General features: G+C 45.8%; 1 protein-coding gene across 1 annotated transcript in view; it reads right to left on the bottom strand.

Moving 5' to 3' along the window:
- The window catches only part of CPXM2 (carboxypeptidase X (M14 family), member 2), a 206,882-nt gene that overhangs the window by 15,701 nt on the left and 165,504 nt on the right, over window positions 1–25,677 (bottom strand). Inside the window, exons 11-14 of the mRNA XM_010859573.1 lie at window positions 18,016–18,104; window positions 8,685–8,808; window positions 6,966–7,162; window positions 5,700–5,879 (exon numbers count right to left, since the gene is read on the bottom strand). Of these exons, the coding sequence (XP_010857875.1) occupies window positions 5,700–5,879; window positions 6,966–7,162; window positions 8,685–8,808; window positions 18,016–18,104 (590 nt within the window). The remainder of the gene's footprint in view (window positions 1–5,699; window positions 5,880–6,965; window positions 7,163–8,684; window positions 8,809–18,015; window positions 18,105–25,677) is intronic.

The following is a 25,677-nucleotide window of genomic DNA, read 5'->3' as shown; positions in this document are numbered from 1 at the left end:
CGATGTCTGGAATTTTCTTCAACAGTCTTGGAGAGGATGAGAAAGTGACTGAATATGTAGATGAAATGTGAATTTATAAATGTTGACGTTGACATGGGTACATGGATGGGATTCTCTATAGCTCCCTCTCTAATTTTGTATGCTGAACTTTTTATGATTAAAAAGTTAAGAGAAAAAAAGGAAGGAAAGAGGGTTAATGGCAGGGAGGGAAGGAAAGAAGGAGAGAAGAAAGCCAGGAAACAGAAGCTAAAACTGGAAAGCTTGATATGATCAAATACTGATCAATGAATCAAATATTTGTCATAAGTTACTGATATCTCTGAAGATAATTTCAGTAGAAAAAAACCCTAATAATGGAAAAGAAGTAAACATTAGAAATGGCCTAACTTTGCTGTATAGCAAATTGATTAAGGAATGAAAGGAACCTGAAGGACTCATTAAGCTTTGCTTTTCTTCCTAAACACATCAGGGCCTTGGGTTGGATGAAGCATAGAATTCAGCTCACAATGCAGGATCACTGTGGATCCACGCTTCATCCTCTTCTTTCATGTTTTGATATAATAAACACCTGTGAACCTACCATCCATCCCAATGGTCAGCTTTCATTGATCATTTCTACACACATCTGTGATTCCCTCTGTCCCATCCTCCTGCTTCTCACTCAGAGGGAACTACTACACCCTAAACAATGATTCTGAGTCTCTTTTGTTTAACTCCATACATGTATGCATAAGGGTTCAATCCCTGGGTCAGGGAAGATTCCCTGGAGGAGAAATGGCAACCCATTCCAGTATTCTTGCCTGGAAAATCTCATGGACAGAGGAGCCTGGTGGGCTATAGTCCATGGGGTCGCCAAGAGCTGGACATGACTGAGCGACTGAGGAAGCACGCACATATGCCTAAGTATGTATTACTTGGCTTTATTTTCTTTTGATCTAAAAAAAGGGTGGGTAACATACTATTGTCTTCTGTAAATTTCTCCTCTTAACTTATGTTTGTAAGACTAATCTGTGTTGTATAAAGCTAAATTGTTCAGTCTTTCCACTTCAGTATGAAGATTTCATCGTTTATCTGTTCTTGTTATGATGGACACGTAGAAAATTTTCCATTTTTGCTACAGTGAACAGCACTGCTTTTAGCTTGTGCTGTCTTCTGATGGGCTGTGCTAAGATGTGCTTAATCGCTCAGTCAAGTCCAACTCTTTGTGACCCACGGACTGCTCTGTCCATGGGGATTCTCCAGGCAAGAATAATGGAGTGGGTTGCCATGCCTTCCTCCAAGGGATCTTCCCAACCCAAGGATCGAATCCAGATCTCCTACACCTGTGGTGAAATTTATCTTGCCTAAATCGCCAGAAGTATAGCTGCAGTCATAGATACATACATATTTCACTTTATAAAATAATCAAGTTATTTTCCAAAGTTACTGTGCTAATTTCAGCTCTCACAATGAGTAAGAGATCCACTGTCCCACATCCTCCCCAATGCTTGGCTACTGTTAATCTTCCCAACCAATGGATGTCAAATGTTCTCTATCTGCATTTCCTTAGCACTAGTAATACCGAACATCTTTCCTTGTTTTCTGACCATATGTTTCCTCCTCCATGAATTGCCTCTGTGTATCTTTTACCCATTTTTCTGTTGTTTCTATTTTTCTCATTTGTTTTTCTTTATTCTTTTAAAAATTCTAGTTCTTTTCCAATTAAATAATTTTCAAATAACACTTCAGTTTTTAACCTGCTCTTATGATAGTTTTGAAAGTCTTCTGATGAATGGGCTTTCTTATTTTGATGTAGTTGAAATTAACAATCTTTTATAATAAATGCCATTTAAAACTGTTCTCCTCACCCTGAGGAATCATTGCAAATGTTAAATTTTATCAAATGCTTCTTTCTGCAGACAAATTATTGTTTTTTTCTATCATGTCATTGATTTCTGCTCTTTTTAATCAAAATCTTTCTACATTTTGGGGGCTTCTTCTGTTATCCTTTTGCTTACTTCTTACATTAGTTGATGTTCAATCTTTCTTCTTTTGACATGTAATCATTCAAAGGTATAAATTCCTGAAAGCATTTTTTGCTGTACTCCACCAATTTTGAAGCTCCAATACTTTGGCCACCTGATGAGAACAGCTGACTCAATGGAAAAGACCCGGATTCTGGGAAAGATTGAAGGCTAAAGGAGAAGAAGGCAGCAGAGGATGAGATGGTTGGATGGCATCACCGACTCAATGGATATGAGTTTCAGCAAATTCCAGGAGATGGTGAAGGACAGGGAGGCCTGGCATGCTGCTGTCCACGGGGTTGCATAGAGTCGGACATGACTGAGAGAAGGAACAACAGCCACCAATTTTTATATTTAGTGTTCTCATTATCATTAATTTCTACTTATTTTAGTTGCCAGTGTGAAGTTTTCTTTGACCCACTACTTAGAAGTTTCTTTTTTTTCAATTTTCTAACTACTTAGAGTTCTTTTCATACTGCCTGCTCGTTTTATTGTATGGTGGTGAAAGAATCATGGTCTGCCTGTCTCTCATTTTCTGAACTTTGCTGAGGTTTCCTTTATAGCCCAGAGTGCCATTAATTTTTGAAATTGCTCCAGGGAGTACTTAGAGCAATAAATACTCCTACTTCTTGTAGAATTCTTACAGTTTCCTATGTCAAGGCTGTTAGTTGCTATTCAAATCTCTATCTTTGCTGATTTCTTATCTATCTCAGGGGGTTTCCTTGGTGGCTCAGACAGTAAGGAATCCACCTGCAGGAGCCCTGGGTTTGTTCCCTGGCTTGGGAAGATTCTCTCCTAGAAGGGAATGGCTACCCACTCCTGTATCTTTGCCTGGAGAATCCCATGGACAGAGGATTCTGGTGGGCTAGAGTCCATGGGGTCACAAAGAATCAGACATGACTGAAGGGACAGCACTTTCATCATCATCACTTTATCTATCTCACCTGTCCGTAACTGAGAAAGGAATTGGTGATGGCAGGGTTGTGTAATTCTCCCTGTGTTTCGAAAGAACAGGCTCAAAAACTAAATTCTGATCTTAATGCAAAGACTGAAATTCATGGACTTCCCATCACTGTGCTAAAATAATTCTCTCTTAGCACCTCAAGGCTAAGAAAGCTGGCAACCATGTTCCAATTTTGGTCCAAGGGTTCCCAAATTATAACATCCCTTGAATCCTCAGCTTTGCCAGATGTCACTAGTACGTTAGCTTGAAAAAGAAGAATTCTAGGATGGAATTAGGATGTGAGAAAGGATTTGGAAGACCCAGAGGGTCCAAGCCCTTTATCCCCCATAAGCTGTCCTTGGGCATCCTAAGTACTGTCTGTCCCCATCATTTGCTTCTTGAGAGACCGGATGACACCATCTGGGGCAACACTAAATGAGGCAACCAGGCTGGCCCTCCTCCAGGAAGTGGTACCCACGTGTGACGTGAGCTGGAGCTCTGAGAAAGAAGAAGAGCTGCCCTCTATCTATCCATCCTTTCTCCCTTGATTCCTCAAGAAGAGAAGCCAATTAATGATTCTTTTTGAGACTGCAAATATGCTTGCCTAAAATGTAGCATTCACCAGCCTTCCCTCTAGTGCACCGATATCATGTTTTGACTAAATTTTGGCCAATAAGATTTAAACAAAAGTATTATGTAGGAATTCTAGGAATGCCTCTTAAAGTGCATTGACTTATCTGAGAGGAGGAATTTTTTTTTTTAGCCTTTTCTCTCCTCTTCCTCCAAAGGCATGACAAATTGCCATCTTGGATTATGATGACCCTGAGAATAGAAGTCCACCTGCTATCATGTGGAAGCAGAAAGACGACCTCTGGTTTCCTGATGATCACAGGGCTCCTATCTGTCAGGCCCTAAACCATCTGCCTCCAGGGCTCTTTATGTGAAAAGAGAAAAAAAAGAGTCTACCTCGCTGTTACTGTTGTTCAGTCGCTGTGTCATGTCTAACTTGCTGTGACTCCAGGGACTGTAAGATGCCCACCTTCCCTGGCCTTCACTATCTCCCAGAGTTCATTCAAATTCATGTCCATTGAGTCAGTGATGCCATCCAACTATCTCATCCTCTATCGTCCCCTTCTCTTCCTGCCCTCAATCTTTACCAGCATCAGGGGCTTTTCCAACATGTCGGCTCTCTGCATCAGGTGGCCAAAGTATTGGAAATTCAGCTTCAGCATTAATCCTTCCAATAAATATTTAGGGTCAATTTCCTATAGGATTGACTGGTTTGATCTCCTTGCTGTCCAAGCGACTCTCAAGAGTCTTCTCCAGCGCCACAGTTTGAAAGCATCAATTCTTCGGCACTCAGCTTTCTTTATGGTCCAATTCTCACATCTGTACATGAATACTGGAAAAGCAATAGCTTTGACTATATGGACCTCTGTCGGCAAAGTGATGTCTCTGCTTTTTAATATGCTGTCTAGGTTTGTCATAGCTTTTCTTCCAAGGAGCAAGAGTCTTTTAATTTCATGGCTGCAGTCACAATCAGCAATGATTTTGGAGTCCAAGAAAATAAAGTCTGTTACTGTTTTCACTTTTTCCCCACCTAATTGCCATGAAATGATAGGACTGAATGCCATGATCTTCAGTTCAGTTCACTTCAGTCGCTCAGTTGTGTCCAACTCTTTGCAACCATGGACTGCAGCACGCCAGGCCTCCCTGTCTATCCCCAACTCTCGGAGTTTACTCAAACTCTTGTCCATTGAGTCGGTGATGCCATCCAACCATCTCATCCTCTGTCGTCCCCTTCTCCTCCCACCTACAATCCTTCCCAGCATCAGGGTCTTTTCCAGTGAGTCAGTTCTTCGCATCAGGTGGCCAAAGTATTGGGGTTTCAGCTTCAGCATCAGTCCTTCCAATGAATATTCAGGACTGATTTCCTTTAGGATGGACTGGCCATGATCTTAGTGCTTTGATTTTGAGTTTTAAGTCAGCTTTTTCACTTTCCTCTTTCAGCTTCATCAAGAGGCTGTTTAGTTCCTCTTCATTTTCTGTTGTTAGAGTGGTATAGTCTGTGTATCTGAGGTTGTTGATATTTCTACCTCTTTAAGCCACTTTCTCTGTTGGTATAGCCAAACCTAACACTCACGTATACAGCAATCAATGCAGACCTTTTTAAAGAGCATATAGGGCCAGAGACTAAGGGTATAAGAGAATTTACAGTGAGCAGAAGAGACAATAAGAGGCATGGGAAATTTTGTGAAGATTATTTATTTTACAAGATACTTTTTGCTAAGACCTAAGAAATGTGGGGGAAATATTTCCCATCCAATTGCATTTTTCTTTCCAAAGAAGCACTATGAGTAATAAATCCACAGGGACTCATGAAATAAAAAGAAGATATCTCAAGCAATCAGTGAGGTCTAAGGACAATGTCACTGAAATTTCACAGCACTGCCAAACGTAAGGGTAATAATGACATTAATGAATATGCACAATTCAGGTGAAGGTTTGTTTTTTTTTTTTTTTTTGGAAGTACTGCAAAGAAATCTAATTAAATGATTTCTCTTCTGGGAAGAATCTGCTCACATTTCAATTTAATAGGTAGTTATTATCTAGCACACTTCCCTAGTTTTGGAGAAGACCTGAAAAGGAATAAATGATTTCGTCTTGCTCTTAAATGTTACATCCTCTGCCAGCGGCAGTGGGTGTTTGCTTTGGCCTCCTCTGCTCTACAGATTATGGGTATTTTTACTCACCGTGGCATTTTCAGACAGAAACCACTCGGGGATGGCAATATAGTGATTGGGAACTTTCCTTGGGATGTTCTGTCGGTCCTCCGCCTCCCAGAGCAGCGTGTTTAAGTCAGGAAAGTTGTTGTTGATGTCAATCCCGTCATGGGTCCAACGGCCCAGGGACCAGCCTCCCAGCTCGGAACCCTGGGAGACAATTCAGAATGTGAGGGACCCACAGACCTCTGGACCCCCCTGTCTCTCACACACAAGACCGCTCCATGTCGGCCTCCATCTGGGGTGTGCCTCGAAGCCTCCAAACACCCTCTGACACAAAGATGACATCCAAGGGAGACTATTTGGCTAATAATCTGTTACTGTTTGGTGGGTGATGGATAATGTAGTCATTATTGTTATTATTCCCACTCTATGTAGTCATTATCATTCCCACTCCCAAGAGGGAATGTACAGAGTCATCCTGCCACAGAGCAGTCCTCAGAAAAGGGTTAGTTCTCTCCTGACTCGTCTGCCTTCACCTCTTCTACACTGGTTGAATGAAACTCCAAGCAGTAATAAGTCTAAGACTCTCACTGCAAAAATCAAGAGTTGCCATATTAATATGTTCAGCTGCAATTCTGGCTCACGATTTAGCAACACAAATCTCTAACCAACTATTTGCACCAATAAACAAAAGCAAAAATCTGTAAATCTGCATTTGATGGGCACCATTGTTTGAAGTATAGTTTGCCATTTTATTCCCAGATGGTGTGATATATAATTATGAATATACAATACAACATTATACTAACTGTAATCTCTACATAATTCTATATATATATATTCCACATATAACTATAACCTATAAATTCTATATTATAACCAGAACATAAAACATAAACCATGTATCAGGATAATAAAAACAGCTGTCCTCAGAAAACTGATGAGAGGATTTATAGGTAATCATCAAGGTTAGAATATGCTTTAAATGTTCAATTAATGTTAGGTGTAATTATTATTCTGTCTTATTGGCCCCATTGTATATATAACAATATTGTTTTTCGCATCCTTTTCTTCAATCTGTTAGTGTGTCCACTTCTCAGGGTCCGCATAATTCTCAATTAGTGCAATGCCTCTTTCATAAACCTTCCGGGTTCCCCCCGACTCAGCAGAAAGACACTGAAAAAGAAAGCTGGTGATGCGGAATTCAGGTCAACTCCTGGCTCAGTGCATCGTGCGTGTGTGGGCAGGGAGCGGGGGCGGCTGCGGTGCTGGGGGAGGGAAGCTATCCATTACCCCCTCGTAGGCCTTCTCGTAGCCGTCAGGGTTCAGGGAGGGGAGTATGTGGATCCGGGTCTCCTCCACCAGGCGGACGATGCGCAAGTTCCCCGCCAAGTACTCCTGGCACAGAAACTGTATCAGCAAAAGTGTCAGCTCCCGGCCCAGCACCTCGTTGCCATGGGCCCCGGCGATGTAGTGGAACTCGGGCTCACCTTTACTCAAAGATGGGAAAAAACAGACGATCGTATCGGATGCTTACAACAAAACAGTCCTCAGCACATTGTATTAGGAAAGAAATCTCTTAATAACAGCAACGTACAATTTTATCTCTTCTTGCACATCAACTGAAGCTATATCAGTACAATTTTTATTAGCTCCCAGATAGGCATATGAGAAAATGTGTAAAAAAAACCTTAGACGGTAACAGCCACAAAGCAACTTATTTGGCAAGAATAGATAAAATAACACAGGGTTTAGGGTTTAAAGGTTACAAATTAAACACAAATCGTAGCAATTATTTGGGGAGCTAATTCTTTTTCTTAAAAGGACTTTGTATTTAGTTTTATAAAGATGCGGAGATAAATAAATGCAAGCAGAAAACAGTGTCATGGGAAGTCAGCAATGACTCAGTTTTGTGAGGGAGCTGTCTTTGCCCTTGTTCTTTTCAAAGCTCAGGTTTTCACTTGGATTTATCAGTGCTGGGCATGAGCTGACAGCACTTCTGCCTCCCTCACTGGCCAAGCTACCGCTTTTGAGGAAATGTGACTTTACCCACAGATAAAGCCCTCACACTTTAAAAGACATTCCTGAGAGAAACTCCTAGAATACTGATGAACATTCAAGTCAAGAGAATCAGACAAATCTCTACATTTAAATTCCAGTGGATCTCCAACGGGCTCACAATTTTAGCAAAAAGAAAAATCTTTCACCCATCCCCACCCTGACCCTGCATCCCCTAACCTGTAGGAGAACACAGGTTCGGGAGTGATTAAATGAGAAGTGGCTAACAACAGGAAATGCTTGAAAATAGGATGGAAATTTAAAAGAAGATTAAGGGAATCACCTCTAATTCCAACCCCTAATGACCAGAGAGTCCAGAATTTTCTCCAGAGAAAGGAGTCTATCTTAAGCATCTCAGCCATTTTCCTTTTTGGTTAGTGTGACTGGTCTCAGAGAAGAACAGAATTAAGTGTGGTCCATTTGGAGAAAAGTAGGGTACTTCCAGCTTAAATAATCTGACAGCCTATATCATACAATGCGGGGTGAGAGTGTTAGTCACTCAGTTGCGTCCGACTCTTTGTGGCCCCATGGACTGTAACCTACCAGGTTCCTCTGTCCATGGAATTCTCTAGGCAAGAATACTGGAGTGGGTTGTCACTCCCTTCTCCAGAGAATTTTCCCAACCCAGGTATCTAACCCGGGTCTCCTGCATTGCAGGTAGATTCTTTATAGCCTAAGCCACGAGGTAAGCCCCAAAGTGAAAGTGTTAGTCACTCAGTCGTGTTTGACTCTTTGCGACCCCATGGACTGTAGCGTCCCAGGCTCCTCTGTCCATGGAACTCTCCAGGCAAGAGTATACTACACAGAACCAAAGTTGGCAGAACCTGTCTGCGAGAGTGGGTGCACAGCCAGCTCCTTCCCTGCTTCATGAATGTTCTCAGAGTGACCTCTGCCTCGCTCTTTAAGAAAGCACCAGACTCGAAGGGCCAGGGCACTGCAGACGGGCAGCCTCACCGACTTCGTGCTCCCCGGGGTGGTCGGAGATCTCCACGGCATACAGCTTCAGACCCTGGTGGCTCTTGCCGATGTTGTAAATCCTCGTGATGTTGGGGCACATTTCATTCACGACCTTCATCAACTGCAAAATCAGACAAATTTATGGCTCTGAGCCATGATGGCTATGCGCCATAGTGGGCAGAGCTCTCAAGGAGACAGCCCCCTCCCACGGCCCCCTGCACACCCCCACCCTCCCATACACCATGCTCTCACCCTGCCTGGAAGGGTCCCCTTCTGCTCCCCCTGCCCTGTCTCTCAGCACCTCTGGCTTGAGCTTATCACCCTCCTGGGTGGTGGTATCACCTCCCTTGGTGGCTTTATTACCTAAAGACAGCCTGTTCTCTCTATGCTGGTGGTAGTGGTTTAGTCCCCAAGTCCTGTCCGACTCTGTTCAACCCCATGGACTGTAACCTGCCAGGCTCCTCTGTCCATGGGATTTCCCAGGCAAGGATACTGGAGTGGGCAGCCATAGCCCTGCCTAAAGTGGTGAAGTGAACTCGCTCAGTCGTGTCCAACTCTTCGAGACCCCATGAACTGTAGCCCACCAGGCTCCTCCATCCATCGGATGTTCTAGGCAAGAGTACTGGAATGGGTTGCCATTTCCTTCTCCAGGGGATCTTCCTGACCCAGGGATCGAACCTGGGTCTCCCACATTGTGGGCAGATGCTTTACTGTCTGAGCCACCAGGGAATCCCTTGCCTAAATAAGTATTTATTACTGAACATCATGTTGTCTTATACTTTAATGAGCATTTATGACATCAGGCTGCTCTGCCCTCCTGGAGCCCACAGCATGCAGCAGATGGAGTTGGACCCATCGCCACTTCACTGGTGCCAAGTAAGGGGCATGAGGTAATGGGAGCCATGCTGTGAGAGGGTGGGGGACACAGGCTTCCACAGAAAAGTCAAATACATACATGCCGTTTCCTGAATTTTGCTTTAATAGTTGAGCTTGTCAGACAAGCTTCCAGAGGAGGGGATGAGGGTCTGCTAATGACAGGGGTGAAGGACAGAGACACACCCACCAGAGGTTGCCACACCTCCATCTCTGAGCAGGAACCTGTGGGTAAGCTGGTAAGTTGCTTTGACTCTCTCTGTGTGAAACCCCTGTGCCATCCCCAAGGGAAAGAAGCTCTGATTCAAAGGACATTCCTGCCAGGCACCAGACCAGCCACACTTCCCCATGGTGGCATCAGGAGAGTACATGAGTTTTACAGACCAAGAGGGAAGCTTGGGTTCCATGCAAGCAGTGAGCGAGGGCATTCGAGCCTGGGCGTGTGCCCACCAGGGAGAGCTCCATCCTTGTTCAAGCTGAGCAGGAGCTGTGCTAGCGGTGATAGAGCAAGGGCGTGGCTCACAGAGGGGCAGCGTGGGCCTGGACGTGCTCGATGCACCTTTCAAATCATTCCTATCAGCCAAACGATCTATAAAATGTCCTGGCAAATTGTACATAGACAAATCTGCTGCAAACATTATAGTAGGTTGAAAGCTACGAGAACTGGAAAAATGGTATCAGGTAGAACTTCTATCGGAGTGCAGTGACATCACACTGGTTTGCCTTTCTTGCATTCTGTAATTTCTTTGCATTTCTTGCCTTTCTTGCATTCTGCACTGATGTGTGGAGGGCAATCGTGGGGCACTGGGGGGCATCCCTAAAGGAGCGGAGGATTCACTGCTGCTGGAGTTTGGCTCTCATTACGCACCTACGAGGTGTTACAACTGCAGCCCTGGTCAGGCATTCAAGGTTTGATTTTCTCACCACTCCCGCAAGGGGGAAACATACTTTGATTTATGATAACTCACTTTGTGTTTTAATATCTAGGTGAGAGAAAGAGAAAGACGACTGTAAAGGACTCTTGTCCAACCATGGAGAGATGGAAACCCACCACCCATGGAGAAACCACACACAAGCGAGGTTGATCTAGCGTCACAACTCTCACTATGAGGAATACACACCGCAGGGCTGTGCAGGAGCCATGGAGGAGTGGCACCAAGTTTTAATAAGAGACTCGGTATTGACGTCATTAGTCACAGCAAGTTCTATTTCTCTACTGAGTCTTATCATGACAAACACCAATGAAGTAGATAATTGAAGTAGGTAATCAAAGGGGCCTGAACCCATTCTACAGATATGGAGACTGAGGCTCAGAGAGACCATTGAGGGATTTGCCCGAGGTCACCCATCTAGAACCAGGTGGAGCCAGGGCTTTGGACTCATGGGTCCTTATCTGTCCAGGTTGTCATTGTTGTTGTTTGGTCGCTCAGTCATGTCCAACTCTTCGTGACCCCTTGCACTGCAGCATGCCAGGCTTCCCTGTCCTCCACCATCTTCCGTAGCTTGCTCAGACTCATGTCCGTTGAAGTTGGTGATGCCATCCAACCATCTTGTCCTCTGTCATCCCCTTCTCCTCCTGCCTTCAATCTTTCCCAGCATCATCTTTTCCAGTGAGTTGGCTCTTCGCATCAGGCCAATATACTGCAGCTTCAGCTTCAGCATCAGTCCTTCAAATGAATTTGCAGGGTTGATTTCCTTTAGGATTGACTGGTTGGATCTCCCTGCAGTCCAAAGGTCTCTCAAGAGTCTTCTCCAACACCACAGTTCAAAAGCATCAATTCTTTGGCACTCAGCCTTCTTCATGGTCCAACTCTCACATCCATACATGACTACCGGAAAAACCATAGCTTTGACCATACGGATTTTTGTTGACAAAGTAATGTCTCTTCTTTTTAATACATTGTCTAGGTTTGCCATTGCTTTTCTTCCAAGAAGCAAGCATCTTTTAATTTCATGGCTGCAGTCACCATCCACAGTGATTCTGGAGCCCAAATAAATAGTCTGTCACTGTTTCCATTGTTTCCTCATCTATTTGCCATAAAGTGATGGGACCGGATGCCATGATCTTTTTGAATGCTGAGTTTAAGCCAGCTTTTTCATTCTCCTCTTTCACCTTCATCAAGAGGCTCTTCAGTTCCTCTTTGCTTTATGTCATAAGGGTGGTGTCATCTGCATATCTGAGGTTATTAATATTTCTCCCGGAAATCTTGATTCCAGTTTGTGCTTCATCCAGTCCAGCATTTCACATGATGTACTCTGCATATAAGTTAAATAAGCAGGGTGACAGTATACTCCTTTCCTGATTTGGAACCAGTCTGTTGTTCCATGTCCGGTTGTAACTGTTACTTCTTGACCTGCATACAGGTTTTTCAGGAGACACGTAAGGTAGTCTGGTATTCCCATCTCTTTAAGAATGTTCCAGAGTTTATTGTGATCCACACAGTCAAAGTCTTTAGCATAGTCAATGAAGCAGAAGTAGGTGTTTTTCTGGAATTCTCTTGCTTTTTCTATGATACATCAGATGTTGGCACTTTGATCTCTGCTTCCTCTGTCTTTTCTAAATCCAGCTTGAACATCTGGAAGTTCTCGGTTCATGTACTGCTGAGGCCTAGCTTGGAAGATTTTGAGCATTACTTTGCCAGCACTCTGTCCATGAAGGAGTAAAGCAATCAAAATCAACCCTGCCACCTCCTTTGTCTGCTCTACATGGGACCGTTCTGGAGGATGGCCCGGCGCAAAGCACTATCTGACCGGGCCTCGCACACCTGTCCCTGCTGACCACAGTCATTCTCTGCTACCAGTGTGGGCCTCCCCAAACCCCGGTCAGCCGGTGGTCCCCTGTCCTGCGTTCAGATCAGTGACTGGTTCTTCAGACACAGAGCCACTCGGCTCATCCTTAACTAGGTGATCAGCACAGAGCCTGGCTGCCATTTAATGCCTACCCTCCTTCCCCTTTCAAAGAGCTGCCTGAGAACCGGGCCCCCTGTGCTGGAAATCTCCACCTTGACATTGAAAAAAAAAAAAAAGACAAATGGCATATTCCCTAGGATGAGCAGTCAGCCAGGGACACAGCATCTCAGGATGGGATGACTCTCGACCATGAGTCATCAGAGTCACCTCTTCATCCTCCACACACCACTGCAGTATTTTTATACCAGTCAGGTTTTCCTCTCGGTGTTTTGATATCACAAGTATCTTTTCTACAGACTGGAACAAGAATACGGGCATTTGGAGACTCCCTTTAGGAAGTTTTAGTGAAAGTCACTCAGTCGTGTCCAACTCTGTGCAACCCCATGGACTGTAGCCCACCAGGCTCCTCTCTCCATGGGATTCTCCAGGCAAGAATACAGGAGTGGGTTGTCATTTCCTTCTCTAGGGGATCTTCCGAACCCAGGGATCAAACTCAGCTCTCCTGCATCGTAGGCGTATTCGTCACCATCTGAGCCAACGTTTCTGGGGGCCACAGGCACCATCTAAGACTCAGCTGGTGATCCATCTTGCTTATTTCTGAAAAGAGTCAAAAAGGACATTCTGGAGTTTGAGTCTTACTGGTAAATGTTTGGGTCTTGAAGTTTAAAGTGAGAGGAAGAGACAGAATTTTCTTGATGGCCTTAAAAGCATGCATCCTCAACAAGGGTGACATCACCCCAAAGGAAGTGAAAATTGGTTCTCCCGGGGCTAAAAATCTTAGCTCTTACAAGCTTTATGACCCTCCAAAGTGCAACCTTACCAAACAAAATCTTATTCCTTAGTTTTATAATGGGTAATTAGGAAAAGTGTCTAGAAAGGGCCAGTAGGGAAACATTATCCTTGAGAGAAGTGGGTTTTGTAAGATGTTCATTATCCTCAAGACTCTGTTTCCTCATCTCAGAATAAATCATATCCTGGGAGGTACTGAATCCCCCCGTCTCTGTTATTTCCCTCTTGTCCTGAAGGAGACAGAAGAAAGAGCCCCTTTCCTGGTAATTCAGTTTCTAGGGATACATCAGAGGAAATTTTCATAAAGAGCGCGGTAAGTTACATGCATGATGACACTGGCTGTAGCCTGTTTCATCCTCTCTCACTGTTCATTACAAGTGTGGTGCTATCCTGAAGCTCCAGAGCAGGAAGATAGCTGAGGAAATTCTGATTCATCCTGCAGCATTTCAATGACAATTACGAAGCCAGCATGAGACATGCTAACGATCCAACATGACGTGAGACAGTCTGGGCAAAGCGGCTAACCATAGTCTGATCAAAACTGCATGAATTCTGTGAACATAGAAACGCAAACCCTGGAGAGAAATGGAGTGGGGATGAAAGCCATGGGTTCATGGAGGATTAACCTTGAGATTTTTGGTTTGCATTTGATATGGATCCAATGTTGTTTATCCAATGGATTTTTTAAAAAATAAAGAAAGAAGTGAGAAGAGAAAAAGTCCTCTTCTATCATCTTAACTCATTTGCTTTGTCCGGATCAAGTGAAAAGGAATTCCAGAGGGAGGAATTCCAGAGAGAGCCAATGTAGGAGGTGTCCCATGGGCGCGAAGCTGGGCTTGCCTGTGGTCCTGCCCTGGCTTGCTGCCACCATCACCACCCCCATGGTCAAGAGCTCAGCGGTCCCACAGCCTGCTGCCCAGGACCATCCTTAGCTGCCCTGGAGATCAAAACCAGAAGAGAGTTGGTGGAGTGCCAACCCTCCCACCTCCATGGTCCTGCTCCCCGTCCTTGCTGCTGGGACCCCCCTCCTTCTGTCTCTTCCGGCCACAGGCCCTGGACCACAGCTGACCTCACCTGCAACCCCATCCCTTCCCAACCACGGCCAACAACGCCAGCCACCTCTCCCTCCTGTCCCCCACATATCTCCCCGCAACAACAAATCCCATACACTTTATGGATTTAAGACGATTGAGTGTCTGCTCTCATGGTCCCAAATGAAGGCGAAGGGTAAAGTCCATGCAGACACAGAGATGACTAAGCGATTATAAATGGTTACATGAGGTGTGAAGTCCTCTCAGTGCTCAGAGCAATTAACTCACTCTGCCTCACAGTATCAGTGTTTGCGAGACTGCCTCCAGCCTCCACGCTCCCCTCCCCCTCTCCCCTCCCAAGCTCCCTGGGGGCTCCCTTGTGGGGAGCACAGTGTCTTATAAGCCAGTGCTCCAAAAAGAATTCCTCCACGAGTCGCTCACATTCTCATGATTTTCCCCTCCAAAGCAACAGCTGTTCTGTTTTCTGTTTTCACTCCCTGCTCCTGCGTCTGCTTCTCATTTTTACGTTTTTTGCAAATGTCTCTCTCAATACTAGGATAAACTAACATTGTCCCCTCGCTTGAAGTAGAAAGATTTCTGCAGTCGTTTAGCAGACTCCCTACAGGGTATCGCTAAAAGTGCTGGCTTCTCTCCCATCCCCAGGAACCAGGAATCCAAATGGCAAGCCACTCTGGCCTGAACACTTCAGGATTGATAGAAGCCCCCCCAGGACAGTTTCCAGTTGCGGGGTCCAGGAACCTCAGAGTGGTCACCCACTGTCCCCTGCAGGGGCCGGTTGCCTTCCCAGGTTCCTCTTAGCTCTGATATCTACCAAATGACGGGGACCAGAGTCCCTCAGGGTAATGAAGCACAGCCATTAGCTCTTTCGTATGAGAGGAGCCCTCATTCTCCATGTGGGACGACTGTTTAAAGATACCAGACTCTCTGTGCAGTGAGCTCGTTTTACAATGCATTTAGATAGGTTGCTTTTGACATTAACTGTACCAGCTGAGTTGTTATTTGCCTCATTTCTGGGCACAAAGATATCCTGTGATGCCCACTGAACAAAGCTGAGTCAAGACACAAATGCTTCATAAAATGGAAGGTTGAGCGGGGTCACATCAACACCCAAAGATGGAGAGTGGCAGGGATGACTCACAGACTCAAGTCCGAGCCTATTAGCCTCACTTCTGCAGAGCCAGACAGCAAGACAATCTCCTTAGCATGTCCCACCTCCACACCCGTGCTGACAGGTGTCTGGAAGCTGTGTGAGGATCTCAGATTAAATGACATCAGGACGAACCCGGGTTTGTTGATTCCCTGTGTTGAGGCAGAGGGCCCATGTGGCGCAGCCTAATTGCTCCGACCTCAGGGAAGTCTCCTGCCCTCGTGCGGAGGCTGGCTCCCTCCCTTGCACCTTTGAGCCCTCGCTTTGAGCCATGCTCTCTTGGCCTTCGGTGAACACTTGTTCCTTAAACACCTTTGTGAGTCTATTTCTCTGCTCTGTCTCTTCAGGCAGATTCTTCGATATCTAAGGACTTCTCCATTTGCCAGCACTTCCCTGGGCTTTCTAGCACGAGGCTGGGGGAATGCTGAACAGGGGTTTCAGACAAAGCATGACAGCACTGGGCTGCTGTTTCAGCCCCTCCTACTAAATGCTTGGTCCACTCTCCCTTCCATACCCAATGTGCAAATGCTGTCAACAGCTCAGGTGTACCCGGTTTCTTTCTTTCTTATTTTGCTTTTAATTATCGTGGAGATGTTTCTTTTTTTAATTACTTTTCTTTTTTCATAATTTTTATTTTTAATTGGAGGATAATTGCTTTACGATGCTGTGCTGGTTTCTGCCGTACATCAGCGCGAATCAGCCACAGGCATACACATGTCCCATTCCTCTTGGACCTCCCTCCCACCTCCCACAACATCCCATCCCTCCAGGCTGTCACGGAGCACCAGCCTGGGCTCCCTGTACTGTACAGCAGCTTCCCACCACCTGTCTATTTCCCACATGGCAATGTGTATGTTTCAATGCTACTCTCTCAGTTCGTCCCACCCTCTTCTTCTCCACTGTGTCTGTAAGTCTGTTCTCTATTGAGTCTCTATTCCTGCCCTGCAAATAGGTTTATCAGTACAGCTTTTCTAGATTCCACATATATTTATCATATAGTGTATGATATTTGCTTTCCTCTTTCTGACTTACTTCTGGAGTACCTGGTTTCTGTATCTATGTTTGAGGACAATTTCATCTGTAATGTCTTTTCCTCCTAACATTACTAAAGCACTAACAGCCATAAAGGTATCAACCAGCTGTTCCGAAACCTCCCTGTATATTAGAATCGCAAGCAGAGCTTTCATTAAAACTTTAGATCCCCAGTCCCTTTTCGTTCCAATTTTAGTATATGTGGTGCCAAAGCGAGCACCCAGTCCCTTTTCCTAAGGCTTCTACTTCAATTGGCCTGAGGCAGGTTTCAAGTATAGGTATTTTTTCAGATTTCTTCCAGTGATTCTAATACTGAGAATCAGAGAATCAGAATAACAAGGGGGTGTTATATATTCCCTCAGTGACTCCATTTCTCCATCAGTAAGATAAGGACAACAATAATCTTGCACTCCCAGGGCGGTTATAGAGACTGACCAGGTTAACACACGTAAATTCCTAATGGAGGGAAATAGATGGAGGTGCTGTGTGAGAGCTTCCTGATCACTAGTGTTGTTCTAGATTCTTTTTCTTCTTCCGCTCTGCACATGACTAATGTCCTTGAACCAGTGTTACCTCTCAAGCCCACAGTGATTCTTCAGAACTACAGTATCTTTTTAATTAAAGTGTACTTGACTTACAATATCAAGTTAGTTTTAGGAGTACAACAAAGTGATTCACTTATACATACATACATATATATATATATAATATATATGTTATTTTCCACTATAGATCATTACAAGATACTGACTGTAACTCCCTGTGCTATCCAGTAAATCCCGTTGCTTATCTGTTTTACATACAGTAATTTGGATCTGCTAATTCCACACTCCTAATGCATCCTTCCAACCCTCCCTTTCTCCCTTAGTAACCACAGTTTGTTCTCTATGTCTGTGAGTCTATTTTGCATATAAAATCATTTGTGTTATTTTTTAGATTCCATATATAAGTGGTGTCATACATAACATTTGCCTTTCTCTGCCTGACTTACTTCAGTAAGGATAATTTTTTCTTAATTCATCCATGTTGCTGCAAATGGCAATGCTCATTCTCTTTTTATGGCTAATATTCCATTGTGTGTGTGCATATATATGCCACATCTTTTAAAGCCAGTCATCTCTTGATGAACACATGGCTATGAACATTGGGACACATGAATCTTTTCAAATTAAAATTTTCATTTTCTCTGAATACATACCCAGGTATGGGATTGCTGGGTCATACGGTATAGCTCTATTTTTAGTTTTTGAAGGAAACTTCATACTGTTTTCTTGAGTGGCTGCACCAACTTCCCACCAACAGTGTGGGAGGAAGAGCTACAGTACTAAATCAGAAAGTTTGGGTTCAAATTCTGCTTCAACCCCCTGCTGGAAAGAGAGGCTTCCTCTGGGCCCCCCAATCCCAAAACGCATTCTTAACCTTGAAACCACAAGATTAAGTGTGGCCTCAACAAACCACAGAAACACAAACACCTAAATGCTCCTGGGCACAAGACAGATTTCCCTCTGACAAACACGAGTCTTACCTGACGCATCTCCTTGTGGTTGTGGTGCTTAAAATCCAGGTCGTCAGTGGTGGTCATTTCATTCCGCCGGTGGTAATAGTTATTCGGATCTAGGGACAGAAATATGGTTTTGAATTCATCCACATCACTCCTTTACTTATAGTGGCTCTGTTAGGGGCCTGATTCACGTGGGGACATAGCCCAACCTCCAGCTTCTAGCATTCGCACAGAGGTTAAAGAGCCAAATTTCAAGAAGCATTTTATGAGTCAGAACCAACCTAGTGGGGAAAGCACAGACCTGGAGCCAGAATGCCTGGGCTCCAATCTCTGCTCTTGTACTCATGAGCTGCGTGACCTTGGATAAGTCACTAGAGCAGTTGTTCTTTAGTGTTTTCACCCATAAACAGGGGAACAGTGGTGCCTCCCTCACTGATTCATTGTTAGTATTTGTTGTTCAGTCACTCAGTCACGTGTGACTCACTGTGACCCCACGGACTGCAGCACGCCAGGCTTCCCTGTCCTTCACCATCTCCCAGAGCTTGCTCAAATTCCTGTCCATTGAGTTGGTGATGCCATTGTTATTTTATTAACAATGTTAATAAGTTGCTATTAACAATTTATTATAATATATGTATTATATATATTAATATAAAATTGTTAGTATTAGTGTCTGGCAAACTCTCACACTAAATGAAAGAAGGGATAGTGAATGAATGAATGAATTCATGAATGAACATCACAACTGTATGGAAATTTTTGGAAGTGCGGTGGACACTATCAGTTGCTCACCCAACATGCAGTCCGCTTCCATCCTTCCTAACAGGAGCCCTGTGTTGTTGGGAATCCCCGCTTCTCCACTTCTAGGAAACTGACTTCATGCCCTCAGCTGCAGGGATACAACATGACTGGTCTAAGCCAATCAGAGCACAGCACCCCTGGCCACTCTTACTAGTCTGGACTGAAGGGAAGACCTTTACTGGCACAGAGGAGAGAGTGAGAAGAGAACCTCAATAGTTACCTAGTGAACCAACCCTAGATCCCCATCAACCTCCTCTGGGACTTTCAGTCACGTGAGATAAAGAATTTCCTGAACTGCTAAGCCAGTGGGGGCTGTGCTTCTGTTGCTGAAGCCAAAGCACCCGAACAGGCATGATCAGGATGCATTAACAGTGGTGACCTCTGGGGACTGGGGAGGAGACGTCTATTCTTGACTTGATTCTCTTCTATATAAACTGACTTCTTTCTTTCATTCTTATAAGCTGATACTGCTTATATAATTCCAAAAAACAAAGAACACTCAGAAGAAAGGAGGGAAGAGGGAGCAGGAAGAGCTAGAAGAAGGATAAGGGGGAAAGGACCATCCCGTGGGCTCTAAGGACTCCTTCCTGACCTGACAAAAAGTTGCGAGATCTACAGAGCCTCAGCCAGGCTCACGACCTCCATCTCCATCTCCATGCAGCCAGGAATCCTCAACAGCTTAGGTCTCCTTGCAATGTAGACAGACAGGTCAACCTACAAACTCAGGAACCACGTGAGCAAAGCTAGAACCATAGCAGGCGTCTGATCCAAGTGGCTCCAAGGACAGTTTGCAGGTGGTGGCCGCGGCAGGTGATGGAAGGAGGATCACTTGCTCCCAGTGGGGCCAGGAGCAGAGAGTCCCAATTCGTGCCACCAAACAAGGCCAAGACCAGCAACACCAGCTGCTTACAAGATCCAGCCTACGCCTACTGAATCAGAATGCACGATTTTAAAAAATCCAGAAGTTTGAGAAGCACCGTGTTAAAGTACTGAGGACACTGCCAGCAATATCACACACTGAGACCACCTGTGCCGGCTACCTGTCTGCATCCCACGGCCGCGGGGTGTGACTGCCACATGGAACCAGGGGTTCCCTTAAAGGCTGGCAGCAGGTTGAAAACCACACACAGACCCGAAGGCCAAAAAGACGGCTTTTAATGATCACAAAAGGGTTTCCAGTAACACTATTAGAAGCAAATAATGTATGCAGGGGGTGAGGATGGGGGAGGTGGGCGGCAAGCTGGTATTCTGTTCAGAAAAGAAGCAAAAGCATCTCAGGTTTAGCAAAGGCCCCCAGTTCTGTTCCAAGCTTTCTCCTTTGGGGAGGGCCGGCTGCCTGCATTCTCTGGCAAGCCACCTGCCCTTCGATTTCCAAACTTGTCGGTTTCAAAGTCAAGGTAAAGCGCATTTTTCACACGACTTGACCCTGAATGTACCCACAAGCTGATTCCTAAGAGCTATTCACCACCCTCCAAGTCCCCAGAACCTCTTTCTAAAGCTCTTTTTGAAATGCCCCTTTTGTCTTCAAACACAAGTTATGCCTTCAAGGTTCTTAAAAAGGACTGAAGAAAAGCCCAGAACTGTACATATGAAATATCTTCATGTTTGGTAACTTCCTTCCCTGAGACTAACCAATTTGTCTGAGGATATGGGTCCAAGTTGCAGAATTGTCTTGGAACCCCAGGTGAGCATTTTTCACAACTTTCCACCTTCCACCTTTTGTACAAATACTTCTTTACTTGTCTGCTTATTCTGATTGGATTAAGTTTTATGGAGACCCTCTTAGGAGCTCAACACTGTAGGTAAGTGAGAACCAAACTCAGCTGCCCCACCCTGGGGCCCAGAGTCTGCAGGCACACCCTGTTATTCAGCCAAACCCACTGTCCTCTTTTTCCTTCTGTGGATAAAAGAATCCCTATCTCCTGTGCAGAATCTATCCCAGATGCTTCTGATGGAACAGCCTCGCCCAACACTCACGGGGATGGGCATGTGACCTAGGTCCAGCCCGTGAAAATACACATGTTCTGGCCACAGCCACTGGCTCAGAGATGATCCCAGGATACAAGCTGGGCTCATAAGATGATTTTCTCTCCAGAGCCATAGGAGGAGGGCCTCCTGCCGGAGTCATCTCACATGGTGGATGAGCTTGGGGTGTTAGTGGCCAAGCTCCCCACCTGCAAGCTGGTGAGGAGGAGAGCCCTGACTGCACCAAGAAGACCCCGAGATTGTCGACCCTTTCTTGCTTGAAGCCAGAGTCACATCTACCTCTGGAACTTTTATTCCTGTGAACTAAAATTTTCCTTTTCTCCCCCTCCTCACTTCAGCGAATTTGAGTAGGACTTCCGACGTTTGAAACAGAAGTCCTGATTCAGTCTGCAAGATCTTATTCTCACAGATGGTGCCTTGGAGAATCAGCCTCCTGCTTCCTTTCATGTGGCTGGCTTCATGCATCAGATGTACTGAAAACCAGCTTATTCCTTCTGGAACACCTTAGTTATGGGAATAAACTCACTCCAGATGGGGATCCTGGTGTCTACAACCTCCTCCCCACTTCACTTCTCTTACTCGACAACTCAAAATCCTGCTCCATCCCAACAAGTCTACTCATTCAGCCCGTTTTGGGTTGAGTGATGTCCCCACCCCAAAGAGATATGTTGGAGTCCTGACTCCCAGGACCTTAGAACATGACCTTATTTGAAGAGAGGGGTTTCACAGAGCTCATTGGGTATAAATGAGGTGCTTAGGGTGGGCCCCATTCCATTAGGACTGCGTCTATCCAAAGCGGAAAGGTGAGCGCAGAGAGAAGCACTTGGGGAGACCATGTAATGATGTAGGCGGCAACGGGAGCGAGGTGCCCACAAGCTGAGGAGCATCAGAATCAGACAGCAAACCACAGCAGCCCATGGGAGAGGCAAGAACAGACGCCGCCGCTCGGCCTCTCAAAGAAACCGCCCCGCTACGCCTTGATCTTGGACTTCTCACCTCCAGAACTGAGATGATAACTCTGTTATCCAAAGCCACCCACTTCCTGGTACTGAGTTATGGCAGCTCTGGAAATGACTGCACACCCTGAACATCCCTGGCTCCTCACTGACGTGGACACACGCTCTTCTCCCAAATCCAGCACCAGCTCACTCCACAGGACGGTCAGAGTCGCAGAAGAAACCCCATTGGTGGCCATCCAAGGGAACACCCCAGCTCTCGGACCATTCCGCTCAGCTGTCTGCTGCTCTGGGGGCTGGGATCTTGCTTGATGGGAGGGAGTTCTCAACTGGGAGAGGAAAGGTTACCTTTGCCGGACCAGGGGCTCACTGCTGTCTGCAGTCCCTGAGCTCATGATACACTTTATCCAGAACAGGTGACTCCACAGACACTGCAGATTAGAGGTTACCCAGAGATGGAGGAAGGGGATTTCAAAGTGATTACTCAGTGAGTCCAGGGTGTTTTGGGGTCCATGACAAAGTTCTGAAAACCAGAGAGAGCCAGCGATCACATCATCTTGTGAATACACTAAGCAGCACTGAACTGTAAGCTTTAAAATGCTTTACTCCATGTTACATCAGTTTCACCTCATTTAAAAAGGAAAACAACGGCTGACCTCAAAGTGCTCTCTGAGGACGAACAGGACACGAGGAATGCAGCCACTGCAGCCCTTTTCCTTCCCTGCCACGAGGCCAGCCCCTCACCCAAGGAAATGCCCACTACCTATGGCTTCCCTGTCTGCAAGGCAGGAGACCTGGGTTCAGTGCCTGGGTAGGGAAGACCCCCTGGAGGAAGGCATGGCAACCCACTCCAATATCCTCGCCTGGAGAATCCCATGGACAGAGGAGCTGGCGGGCTACAATCCATGGGGTCACACAGAGTTGGACGCGACTGAGTGACTAACACTTTCACTGTCACTCATGGCCTTATGATCACCCTAAGCCCTGACGCCTCAACAGAGAGCCTGAGCAGAGATGACCTGGCAGCAGCACAAACAGGACCAAACCCCTTCTGCAAGGTGCTCGGCTCCCTAATGAGGAGAAGCTGCGCTTGTCCAACCCCATGTGACTGTTCTTGTGACAAGGTCGCTCCAAGAGGAACAAGGGGAGACGTGGACCCCTGGCAGAGCTTGTTTTGATCCCAAGTCATTACTGTGAGTGAAAACATCAAACCCACAGCTCCACGTGGCTCCAAGAAGGGGGCAGCCTGACGTTCGTGTATCTTCCGCCCCATCTCCTGTAACCTGACCTTGCAGCACCTGCACTGAGCCGTCATCCGTGCTTATCTTCTGCCCCATCTCATATAACCCACCTCACGGCATCTCCACCAGGCTGCTCGCCCAAGTCCAGGAAACCTGATTAACCATGCTCAAGAGTATAGTTAAGTAGCATTACATAAATTCACACTGTTGTAGAAACAGATCTCTAGAATACTTTCATCTTACAAAACTGAAACTACAACCATTAAACAACCCTCCTCCTTTTCTGTTAGTTTGGAGCTTTTTTGTTGTCGCTGTGGTTCAGTCACTCAGCCGTGTCCGACTCTTTGCATGACAGCATGCAGCGTGTCAGGCTTCCCTGTCCTTCACCATCTCCCGGAGTTTGCTCAAACTCACGTCCATTGAATCAGTGATGCCATCCAACCATCTCGCCCTCTGTCGTCCCCTTCTCTTCCTGCCTTTAATCCTTCCCAGCATCAGGGTCTTTGCTAATGAGTTGGCCATGTATAGGGTAATTCATGTTCTAGTTCCAAATTTCTAGAAACATTATTCATGAAGACTTAAAAAGCATCTTCCCCTTCCTCTGCCCCAACCTGAGGGTTCGCAGGGAGACTGACTACAGAACAAAGAGAAGCAGAAGCAAAGGTAAATGAATTTTTCATAAACAAGAGTTTCGGGAAGAACAGACGCTGGGCGGTTGCATTACCAGCACAAAGTCATGCTGGGCTGAGTGACTGACTTGGTCGGGTCACCTCTGCCTCTGGCCTCATTAACTTGCACAAAGGAACCATGTTGACAGAAAGGCAACTGAACAAGACTTACCTACCCACGTGGCCGTGGGGACCCCTGAGCCACCCCAGGACCTCAGATGTGACCACCACCAGTGGCATGTACAAAGGCCAGCTCCCCTCCGGGCAGACTGCTAAGCAACTTCTAGAAGAAAAACGGCCCTAAATATTTGGGGTTGGAAAATAGAACCATTCCAAGGCCATACTTGAAACCCATCCAGATTTCACACTGTAACTCTGTCTTTGTGTTTAAATTGCCCCCAGGACCTGTCTTCAAACACACACACCAAGAATAACTTCACAGGAAAATATTTATTTCATGAGACTCTCACAGGCTGCCCTTTGCCCTCAACTGACAACAGATGAATTCCTGCCCTCAGAGAGAAACCATGACCCTGCCCTTTAAAGCAAGCAGAGAGAGGCCATGCTGAGCAACCGGGCACAAAGCCGGCCTCACGGTCCCCTGCCTGGGTCTGTGTCTGCAGACGCAGTGAGCTCAGCAAGGCCCAGCAGGACCCCGGCAGCAGCGGGCAGGCCCTGTGATCGCCACCCCAGGATGAATGAGCCACAGAAGGGGGCCCGGGTCCCACACTGGGAGGCCTTCACATTTTCTCTGGACCCACCTTGAACACACACACTGCTTTCCCACCAGCAATCCCACCTCTTGCTGTTGTTCAATTGCTCAGTTGTGTCTGACTCTGCGACCCCATGGACTGCAGCATGCCAGGCTTCCCTGTCCTTCACCATCTCCTGGAGTTTGCTCAAACTCATGTCCATTGAATTGGTGATGCCATCCAACCATCTCAACCTCTAGCGTCCCCTTCTCCTCCTGCCTTCAATCTTTACTAGCATCAGGGTCTTTTGTACCATCATCTAATTTAAGCAATAATCCCATAATTCACCCAATAATTTTGGACATGCACAATGACACAGAAACGAAGATGTCCACTGTGAAATTCTTAAGAATCAAACTGATCTTCCGACTGTATTTCCAATTTTCCAATCAAACAACTGAATTTCCAACTATAAGAGGCAGTTTGAAAACCTGAGATATGGTGGATAAAAACACCCACAAGATAGATGGTCTCCAATAGTGTTAGTGACGTGAAAAAAGTTTGTAATCTAGTAAGTAGAAGTAAGGAGCCAAGAATCTGTCTGGTGGGAAGGTAAGTAGATAGCAGGTGAGCAGACTTGTCTTTCTCACCAATAGAGTTTGTTTTGAATAAATTCATACTTGGCGAAGCAAGATCATGAGGGCTGAGGGAAAAGCAATGAATGATATGAAATACACTCTGAAAACTCAGTCAGTGTAAGTTCACGGTGGGGGGTGGGATGGCTATAGAAGTAGCATGATGGATACAGAGGCACCTGAGAGCATCAGAGCTGGTGGTGCCCCTCCTCCTGGCAGGGGATCCAGAGATAGTAAGACCTGAGTTTCAGATAAGACAGGAACGCTGAGACTTCCCTGGAGGAGGAAGCACAGGAGAGATAACCCAAAGCTGTGCTCCTTGCTTGCTGTAGCCTGACTGTGGGTGGACAGGAGGCGGAAATTCCTAGAGGCTCTGGTGAAGGGCCTTAGGAGTGTTCTGGAGGCCAGCTTCCTGCCCTGGAGATGTCTGGTGAGGATGAAGAAGCCACCACAAAAGGCTCCAGTAGCAGTGTCAGCAGCTCAGTTGTGTCTGACTCTTAAGGACTCTAGCCCGCCAGGCTCCTCTGTCCATGGGATTTTCCAGGCAAGGATACTGGAGTGAGTTGCCACGCCCTTCTTCAGGGGATCTTCCTGACCCAGGGATTGAACCTGGGTTTCCTGCATCACAGGCAGATTCTTAACATCTGAGACACCAGGGAAGCCCACAAAAGGCTCCATACAGACACAAATCCCTAGGTTCTGAAAAG

Source organism: Bison bison, unplaced genomic scaffold, assembly GCF_000754665.1.
Source record: "Bison bison bison isolate TAMUID 2011002044 unplaced genomic scaffold, Bison_UMD1.0 scf7180017864456, whole genome shotgun sequence".
NCBI lineage: Eukaryota > Metazoa > Chordata > Mammalia > Artiodactyla > Bovidae > Bison > Bison bison.
Note: the sequence above shows the minus strand (reverse complement) of the source record. Positions and strands in the feature narration are given on the sequence as shown.